The sequence below is a fragment of the Gekko japonicus genome, unplaced genomic scaffold (assembly GCF_001447785.1).
Source record: "Gekko japonicus isolate JY-2015 unplaced genomic scaffold, Gekko_japonicus_V1.1 scaffold16, whole genome shotgun sequence".
Classification (NCBI taxonomy): Eukaryota; Metazoa; Chordata; class Lepidosauria; order Squamata; family Gekkonidae; genus Gekko; species Gekko japonicus.
In genome coordinates, this window is record NW_015169777.1 from 881650 (window position 1) to 891198 (window position 9549).

Genomic DNA, 9549 nt, shown 5'->3' on the forward strand with positions numbered 1-9549 from the left:
GACACAGCCCTTAAACTTTAGAGGAGAACGGGAGATTTGGGGCTGTGAGGCATGCCTGGTTCTATAAGTTGTAAGGGGCCAATCAGGACAATTTCTCCCATAGTTCTTGTTTCCCTAGGGTGTAGAATGAATGAGGAACCAACCTCATATGATGGCATTTTTTCTTCCTTAATTTATGCAAATCAGATAGTAAATGTTCTGTCTCTTTGCCTGAACATGACAAACATTCAGACCGCCTGCCCAGACTTTTGTTAAACTGATAGATACAATGGAGACCCATTTTGTATTTTTGGAAAATGAAACTATCAAGCTGCTCTAGGCTAGTCGTCCTCATGTAAGTTTATTTAGCAAGCCTTACACCACATTCCTGCTTCAGTCCATGGAGTTTGTCAGTAGACATTCAGTGTGGGGCAGCATAGGTGCAAGTATCTTGTCTGCAGATGTCAAGGATGTCTGAAAACCAAAAGAGGATTATTTTAATTTATGATGCTACCAATGCTCAGAGATGAGTGTTGTGATTCCCCCAAAGTACAGGAAAAACTCAAAATGTGGCAAAAGTACACTTTGTGAGAGCTTTATCTTTTTAGTAAAAACCCAGCCTCTAGCCCACAGTGTTGTGAAGATATAAAGATCTATCACAACAAAGGATCCAAATATATTCATCTATCTCTGTTTAACAGTTAATTAGAAGAAGCCATCACTGAAAAAAACCTGGGACCTTTCTGCTTTCTTCCCTCTCTGATTTTCATGTACATCTAGAAATGAAATCTGAAGAAGCTTCAAAAGCCATTTCAAATGCTTCTATCAATATAACAAAATGTTTTTTGGTACTTTAAAGATGAAAACTTACTGTGGCATAAGCCTTAACTTTGTCAGATGCATGAAGTGCAGAGGCACTCAGTTGGCAGAGAAAAATACATACCCAAAGTTACTAATAGGAAAAGGGCAGAGGCCAGAAGACCCCATTTCTTAGGACAAAGATGTGTTACATAATGTTGGAGGATAAACACGAAAACAAAGTTCCCTTCAATAGCAACTTAGTCAGTTGTGAACCACTGCCAAATGTTGATTAATTAGCAAAGGAGAATAAATCTGAATAATATGCATGAAATTACAAGAAGAGACTAGAACTTTTCTGAGTGAACCAACCATCCCTAGTCCCTGCTGAGTCCAAACCTAATAGTATTAACTCTACATATTGAGGTCGTCTGCTGGATCCTACCCTCTAGGATTTTCCTTGAGTCTTGGGCTGAAACAGTTGAATGATGGAATTTTATGTTTCTGGTTCTTTAGCTGATATGAGAATCAGCAGTATGGCATGAAAGCAAAATTACTCAAATGGATTGGAATTACACAAAAGGAAGTATGTTTCAATCATTTCCTTTTCTTAAAAATACCATGAAATTCTAGGATAAAAATACTTTCAGCAATCCTACATTTTCTTAAACCGAAGTTGTTGGGGGGGGGGTTAATCCTAGAATTATCCTCTTGCTTCAGGTAGGGCTAAGGATTCCCTACAGCAATTTGCATAAGCAGGCCTAGGAGCGGGCCTCTTTTTTAGCTTTTAGTCTCTTATTTCTGGGGTAGTCTCTTAAAGTCTCTTTTTTTCAGAATAAGTATCTTTTCTCTCCTTTTTTGTGCCTTCAAGTGCTCAAGAAATTAAAATTGTGGAATAGGATTGTGGGATGTGCTATTCTTCAAATGCAATAAAGGTATGTGATTTGTCTTATTAAATGTACAGTCAATATTTCTTTTTTATGAGTTTCTTATGATGAGAATTTGCTCATAATGAACACAAATTGTATGTGTGTGTGTGTGTTATGATGCTCTGAAGAAGCTTTGCAACTTGTATAATCTTCCTGGGTAGCCCTTTTTCAACCCACCCCTTGAAAATGTTACATTTCATTAGTGTATTAGGCATGTTGCATTTTATTACAGTGTTATTCTATTAGTATCTTATTTTAATGCTTTACTTTTTTCATTTTCCTATTCTTTTTTCCTTCCTTTTAGTATTCATGTTGAAATGGTTGGCTGCTGATCTGTGAACTGAAGTGTTAATTATGGGAAAGTGCAAATTTAGAGCTGATTGGCTTCTTAAAAAAGACCGTAATGGACATTTGATGTCAGCATGGACATCAAGACACAGTGAAACTGAAGTGTTTTGCAAACTTTGTGTGTGTACAATAGATTTTCAGAACAAAGGTCTTCATGCTCTTCTTCAACACTCGGACTATGCTAAACATAAAAAATTAGCCTCTGGTGTCCTAGGGGCTAAATTTTACATCCCACTCAAGTTTTGAGAGAAAAATTATATTCTTTATCATTTTGTAGTTACACAAAATGTGTATACTTACACATTTGTTTCTGGTCTCAACCGGCTGTCCGAGTTCGGACTCTCCGCCCCACGGGGAAGATGGGAGTTACCTCCCATCTCCAAGCAAGGAGACCACCATCAAGCCGGAGAAGAGCTGGGGAGATGGGGGAGTGGAAGAGAAGGAGGGATACAGCAGACAAGAAGACCAGGAAGTATTCACCAAAGAGGGCTGGACTGACAGAGCTTTGAGAACTGGAGACGCTTCGAAGCCCAAAGGAAGCAAGATGAACGACAAAGAGAGATTGAGCCCCAAGGAGATGAAGATGTGACCTCAATGTCCTGTAGACAAGATCCACCTGGGCAGAAAGGTGGAAACATACCTGGAGCGAGTTCTCAATTATTGGCAGGGGAGGGGAAGTCTAGGAATTGATTAATTAAGAGGGAAGTCAAGGGAGAGCCGAGGTGGACGTGCCCACTTGACTCCACGTGCAGAGACCTGGAGGGTCAAATGGGAGAAAGTGGGAGGCAGGGAAGAGGGGGACGAAGGTCAGGAGTAACCTCTCCCTTTGTCACCACTGAGGCTCATCCTGTGACTAGAATCCTCTGAGAATAATCATCTTCGAGCGACTGTCCTCTTCGCACTTGGCACAATGAAACCCAGGTACTGACACCGGCTTTTCTTTGGTTGGGGATTATTGAAAAATACATGTATTTTATTTATCAGAATTTTTAGTGAGAAAACATGTGAGCATCAAACATTTGAACCATATGGAGCACTTGGTGACTTGGTCACTTTAGTCTCTTTTCAGTCTCTTTTCCTGCCATTTTAGTCTCTTTTCTCTGCTTTTTTGGGGTGGTCTACCAGTCCTAGCCCTGCATAAGGGACTTCCTAGCTTTCACTACTCTCCCTCTTAACTGCCACACTACACTCACTCTGAATAGCCTGGGCCAGCTGGAGTGTGCAGTGTGCATGCCTTCTGGTGGTCCGAACTGTAGGGGCCAATCTACACTGCCAGGCAGACAGAGGATTAGTTGAGCCTGCTTCCATGTGACTACATTGCTTATCACAGGTCAGTTACAATCTGTTCACATCTCTCTGAACAAAAGTCTGACCTGCTGTGTTTCCCTCAGAGCAGCCCAGCTTACCTGCATGTGTGCAGTTGAACACAGATTCTACAAGCTGGAAGAAAGATGTTCCAATAATTGCCTCATAATCCAGGTGGCTTGTGGGAGCAAGATAGTGAGTGGCATCTTTAAAGAGGAGGTCACTCTCTCCATACTGTTGTGACTGAAAGAGCTGAAATGTAGACCCCAAGCTTGGTTCCTAAAAGGAAACAGACAGAACTATGGTTTCAGCCTAGACAGCTCACTCTCTTCTCAGCCCTCTCCCCATACCTCTCAGCTGGATTGTTCAGCATTTGCTCAGATCCTTACTAAGCCTTCTATGTGAATGTATATAAAAGATTGGTTCACTCAGGGTTAATCAGAGACAACCAGAGGTCATTTCGGGGGGGGAATGCGGGGGAACGCAGTTCCCCCGGGTGAGGTGCAGGGGGGCGGGGCACATGATGAAGCCCTGCCCCCTGCTTCCGGCTGCCCCGCTTCCAGCCCTCATTCAGCCAGGAGGAGGCAGGAGAAGAGGGAGGGTAAGTTGTTTCCTCCCCGCCTCTCCCCACCCCTGCCTGCCTGGGGCCAGGGAGGGCCTTCGCGGGGCTTCCTCGCACTCCCGCTGGCCTTGCAGGTCCACCACCGGGCCCCTGATGTCAGGGGGTGTGGCATATGCTAATGAGTTATGCTAATGAGTTCCCCTAGCTCTTTTTCTACGAAATGACCCCTGGAGACAACCATCTCAACAGGCAGATCTGAGGTATCATTAAGTCCAAGACAGCAGGTAGAAGACGGAAGTTACTCTTTTGGGCATAATCTGCTAGGATGTTTTCTTGCATAAGAGCCATTGATAAAAAGAAGTACATGTATTAATACATGTACTTCTTTTTATCAATGGGTTTTAATATTGGCCCTCTTTTCCACTAAACCTTTGTTTGGTTTTGGATTTCTTTGTTAGGTTTAGTTTTCTTTCCCTTTTTTGTCCCTGCTTCTTGCATAAGAGCTGCAGAACAAGGAACTGGAAGGGCTAGTAGCTAAGCAGCTCCTGGATTTTTGGCTGCTACTACTTCCCACTCATCAAAGTTTTCCCTGGTGACCTGTGGTCAGAGTTAGTGTGAGCTAGCTCAGTTTTTTAGCCTCCGGCTTACACATTTTTGTCTTAGCTCAGGAAGGATGGCTCCAGAGCAAACTAATTTATGCAGTAGCCAAATCGCTGGCTCATAACTTTAATGCCAGTAGTTCATAAAATAGAATCTTTGCTCACAAGACTCCAAAGCTAAGAAAGAGCATTACCTGTGGTGTATGCTAGGAAAATTACTGTGCTCTTTCATAGTTTGCATTCATTTTAGTGGTGTCTGCACAGTGACTTTTCCTTGCCCATGTGAACTAAGGTAGGAGATATCATTTGGATATTTCCACCTCACATATTCTGGATCTCAAAGATCCTTAATAATCTCAAAAAGATTTAATCCACAACTTCCAAACTGACCTGTGATTGCCGCAGGAAATCATTGACCTTACTAACAGCCATCGAGCGTGTCACCACTATGTTAGGAGGAACAAGGCCCAGGTTGCAGGCCTTCCAGTCCTCTATTGCAGCACGATGTCCATCCGGGCACAAGAGTTCAAAGTCACTGGGAGTGTTTCCTGTCCCCCAGCCTGAGCTCTCCAAGTCTGCAAAGGAATAGAAGTGAAGCAGTTACTAATGAGAGCCAGCCATTAGACCAGCCTGTGTTGTAAATAGGATCCAAAGATCTGACATTGGCATTAGGAAACTTATACAGATAACCAAATGACAGTTCTACAAATAGGCACAAACCAGGAAAATGCTGTTCATATGCTTTCTGAGTCTGAGGCCTTTTTAAAAAATAAAATCTAGATTATTGGGATCACAGCTACAAACTCTTTATAGCCTGGTTAACAGAACTTGTTCTCCCTTACATCTGGGGATTATTCCTAATGCAAATCTTCCAGCAGTATACCTCTATCAACTCATAGCTCCAAATTTGCGTAGAGCCATATCCTTGGCTAGATTTAATGTTCTTCCTTCAGCTATTTTATCTGGCAGATTCCAAGGGATTCCCTATCCTAGCAGGTGCTGTCCTTGTAGGAAGGATTGTGTTGAAACTGTTGCCCATGTTCTCTTCCAGTACCCTCTCTATTTGGCGTCCCGTCGGGATCTTCTATATCCCATATTAGTCCATTTTTTAGAGTCCCCTGATGATTTTAAGCTTCTTTTCTTGCTCGATAACACAGTCAATTCCACTGCTGGTGGCTGCAGCGGCAAAGTCCTTCTCCTGGGGTCTCCCAGCACTTCCCCTTACATAGACCAAGGACACTCGCCTTTGGGTCACCACAGCTGAGGGAGTAATTTTGTAGCAATGTACCTCCTTTCAACTGTGCTGTAGCAGTTAGAACACTACAGGCACAGCTAGGAATAGATTTGGTAGGCTTGTAAACATTAACCTTAAAACAGCTGGGTAACCTTAAAATTGCTTGAACAGGCTAACCAAACATGAAAGCATTGTTTTAAAAAATCTCTGCAGTGTAGTTTTAGCCAGAATTGAAAAGGCAGATTTAAAATGGCCATGTAGTTTATGTCATTTTGACCCTTATTTTTTAAACAATATAAAAGTAGCTTGTATACCCTTTTGTAAATTTGAACTAGTCCCCTTCCCTCATTACCCTTACAGGCTACAATAGGAAACTGAATAGCTAGGCCCAGGACAGGAATATCAGAACTTTGCTGATTTGGTATCATAAATGTTGCAAATTTGGGAGGAAAATCTTGTTTGGGGGAGTCATTTTCCAAATTATAAAGAGCACCTTACACTCAATATTTTGGAGCAGGTTATGATGTTCCAAGAAAGCCACATCACCAAAGTTTCTCCCACTGGGGTCGCCAAGGAGACATCTGGAATAAGAATGAATGGTCCCAATGCAGGGAGTTAGTCTCATTGAACCAACTGTATAACAAACAACTGAAGACTCACTGCTTTTAGTGGGATGATAAAGACTAACTGTAGTTGTATCTGGGCCGGCATATCTAAATCAGTGATGAAAATCTCTGAGACCACAGATAATGGAGCACTGGGTGACTTGACAGTTGAGCCCAGGGTTTGAGAAACTAATAAAAATTGTTGCCAAGTTCCAGATAATAAAACAGTCCTTTAAAAACTTCTGGGCATACATTACAACGGATGACCAAAATTTTATTAATGTCAATGTTTGTCCATAAATGCTGAAAACTGTATTACTATAGGTTTGATTCAGCTCAAGGAATCCACTACAGTGAGGAGAAGGTTAACCCCTCTGTGACAGTCATAAAATTTAGAGCATTCATTGTAACCTATGTTACGTTAATAATCAGAAATTTACATTCAGTTTACTAGTAACTTTTAAGATTAAGAGAATAACCAGAAAAAAGGAACATTAGAGTTTTCATGAATGAATCAGTGAACAGTGTTTCCTGGAAAAAGGTATTGCATTCATTTGCTTGGAGATCGGGACCCTCATTTGTCTTATGTATCTCTTTGATGGGATGCCTCCCCCCCCCCTCCCCAGTTCAGGACATATTGAAGCAGAGACATTTTTAATCCATGGGTAAGAACTGTCCAAATGAATACTTTCACCGTACAAAAATGAGTAGAGAAAGCCCACCCCCCCAGTGGGGGATATACATAAAAACAAGTTATTAAATGACAAAATTTAAGGTGTCTAAATTTGAGGCTCCCTTTTGAGGCCCAAACCAAATGGTCCCCCCTATCCATTGGCACTAATAATGGAAAGTGACCTGAGAGGACCGTGAGACTGAGCATTGTACCTCACGGTCTAGAAAAATACAAGCCCTGATCCATCTGTCTTTACTGCTAGCATAATGTCAGGTTTGGCTGGCTCTCTTCCCACCCTAACTAACTAATCCAAAGAAAGGAAGAGTTTTGCTCCTCAAAATTAGCAAGAGCAGTGTAACAGCTCTTGAAATTGCCAGTCACTGCAGGAAGGACTGGAACTGGAAACAGCAACTATTCATTGCCTCTGGAAAAAGTTGGAGGAATAACCTTTTCCAAGATACCCTCCAAGCTGAATGTCTTCAGCAAATGTCTAGATATCATCATTTAAATCATTCACCAATAAAGGGCATTTTCCATATCATGGGTGGAAAGGATAAAAACAAGCCTCTTGATACACATACTACTGATATTTCCTGTTGTGACCCCTAAATTTAAGATTTATTTATATTAGCATTAGCAGGTATTGGGTGATGTACAACATTCATAAAAACATATCAGGATCAGGATAAAACAATTAAATCATTAATAACACATTTCTAACACATTTCAAACAGATCAGATGGTGTGTACTAATTTATCCAATTTCAGACTGCTGGCTACTTCATGAGCAGGAGAGAAAAGGACAAGGCAGATATAAGAAGCAGCAGGAGCGGAAAAGTAACAGTAAATGTCAGTGTTCATCATCGCCAGTGCTCAGAACCTGCACATCTCTCAAGTGGAAGACATGCAAATGTTGATTTCTCTGACTTGATGATACTATGGAGAAATGGGAGCAGGGAGAAGACTTTCACATCCTGTTCTTCTACAACAGACATTTGACGTCTCTCCCAGTCACAATTTTAATTATTTGTTCTTGGTCTTTTTGAGGGCATTTCGATTGTCACCTGGCAGCTACCACAACAATTTTAAGAATTGTTGGACAAAACCGATCTTTCAGTTGGCAACATTAAGCAGATGCTAATATTAAATACTAGTCCTCTCTTTCTAAACAATCTGCTCACCTGAGAGTACCCATGTTTCCATAGTAGCGTTCGTTATGATTGGCAGCACACCTAGCCAATCCCTTGCCTCCTTCCATCTCCTTTTGTCCAATGCAGACTTTACAAAGGTTCCCATTGGCTCCTGGCATGCAACTCTTCCAAAAGAAATCCTGGAAAGCTTTGGAGAAGGAGCACCTGCTATTATCCAATGGAATGATACCAAACTGTCTCTTCTCTCACTGTGTATAGCACTCTATTGAACTGGAGGGTCCTCACAATCAGTCACCATAAAGACCAGTCCTATGAACCTGCAGCTTGCAGAGACTGTAGTCTAAGATCAGAATTCAATCAGGAGCCAAGGTCCAGGCTAACAAACTATCCTGGAGTAGGTGTGCACTTGCTGTATTTGGATATTTGAAATATTCAATATAAACTTGATATACTCTTATCCCTGGCTTTTCATGTTAACAATAACCCAATCAGGCTCCAACATCCCTTCTGCCCACCCTTCTTACATCAGACTGTCTCACGGTTTTGCTGATATTCTCACCAGAGCTGATGTTGCAGCTGAGGGACTCATTCTCCAGTGCCCCCACAGTGTATTGAGAAAGAAGCAGCCATCCTCCGGGACTGTACACATGGCTGTGGCAGGAGCGCCTTCCCTCCAGATTGTGAATTTTTATGTGCTTGTCATTCTTCTTTGCTAAGGCAACTGCGAAGGTGGGAGGCAGTGCTGTGCGGCGACAGCAACCAGTTAGAAATCAGAGTGGCATAACAAGAGGAACTGGGAATTAAAAATGCCCTTGCGTTCAGCTCTGCCATAAGCAAAGTGGAGATGGTGGATTTTGGATGCCACTAAGGGCAGAAGTGTGATAGACAGGTGTGACCCACAGGGCAACAACCCATTAAAAAGCTCAAAAGCCTCAGCCAAATGAACTAATGCGCTCCTGAGCAGCTCCCATTTACTTCAGTGAGGTTTGTGCCAGAGAACTTCCTGATTGTGCCCCATGCTAGAGTCGGCTTTTTCTGTGGTGCTCATTATACTGGGATCTTTTGTGGTGTGGGGGCTCCCCCAAGTTCTAAGGGGGAAATTGGTGCAACCTTATATATGAATATCAGCACCTTTACAAAAGAATTTTTTAACAAAAACACTGGGTAGAGTGGAACTTCTGCTTCAGGGAACTGACCTTTTAGAGGGATATTTCTTTAAACCTCATCTTGCTTGGGGAATTGCAGAGCAAAGAAAAACTACTTTTCTAAGATAACTGCATTAGCATCCCAGTTCTCTCTTTCTACTCAGGCCCATTACCTGTACGGGGAGTCGATATCTCTTGTCCCTCTTCTCTTCTAGCTTCTG

General features: G+C 42.1%; 1 protein-coding gene across 1 annotated transcript in view; it reads right to left on the reverse strand.

Moving 5' to 3' along the window:
• Positions 1-275: 275 nt before the first annotated feature.
• The window catches only part of LOC107115078 (melanotransferrin-like), a 27994-nt gene continuing 18720 nt past the window's right edge, over positions 276-9549 (reverse strand). Inside the window, exons 13-19 of the mRNA XM_015416678.1 lie at positions 9502-9546; positions 8743-8925; positions 8214-8370; positions 6253-6335; positions 4911-5095; positions 3461-3638; positions 276-453 (exon numbers count right to left, since the gene is read on the reverse strand). Coding sequence (XP_015272164.1) covers positions 401-453; positions 3461-3638; positions 4911-5095; positions 6253-6335; positions 8214-8370; positions 8743-8925; positions 9502-9546 — 884 coding nt within the window. The 3' untranslated portion in view covers positions 276-400. The remainder of the gene's footprint in view (positions 454-3460; positions 3639-4910; positions 5096-6252; positions 6336-8213; positions 8371-8742; positions 8926-9501; positions 9547-9549) is intronic.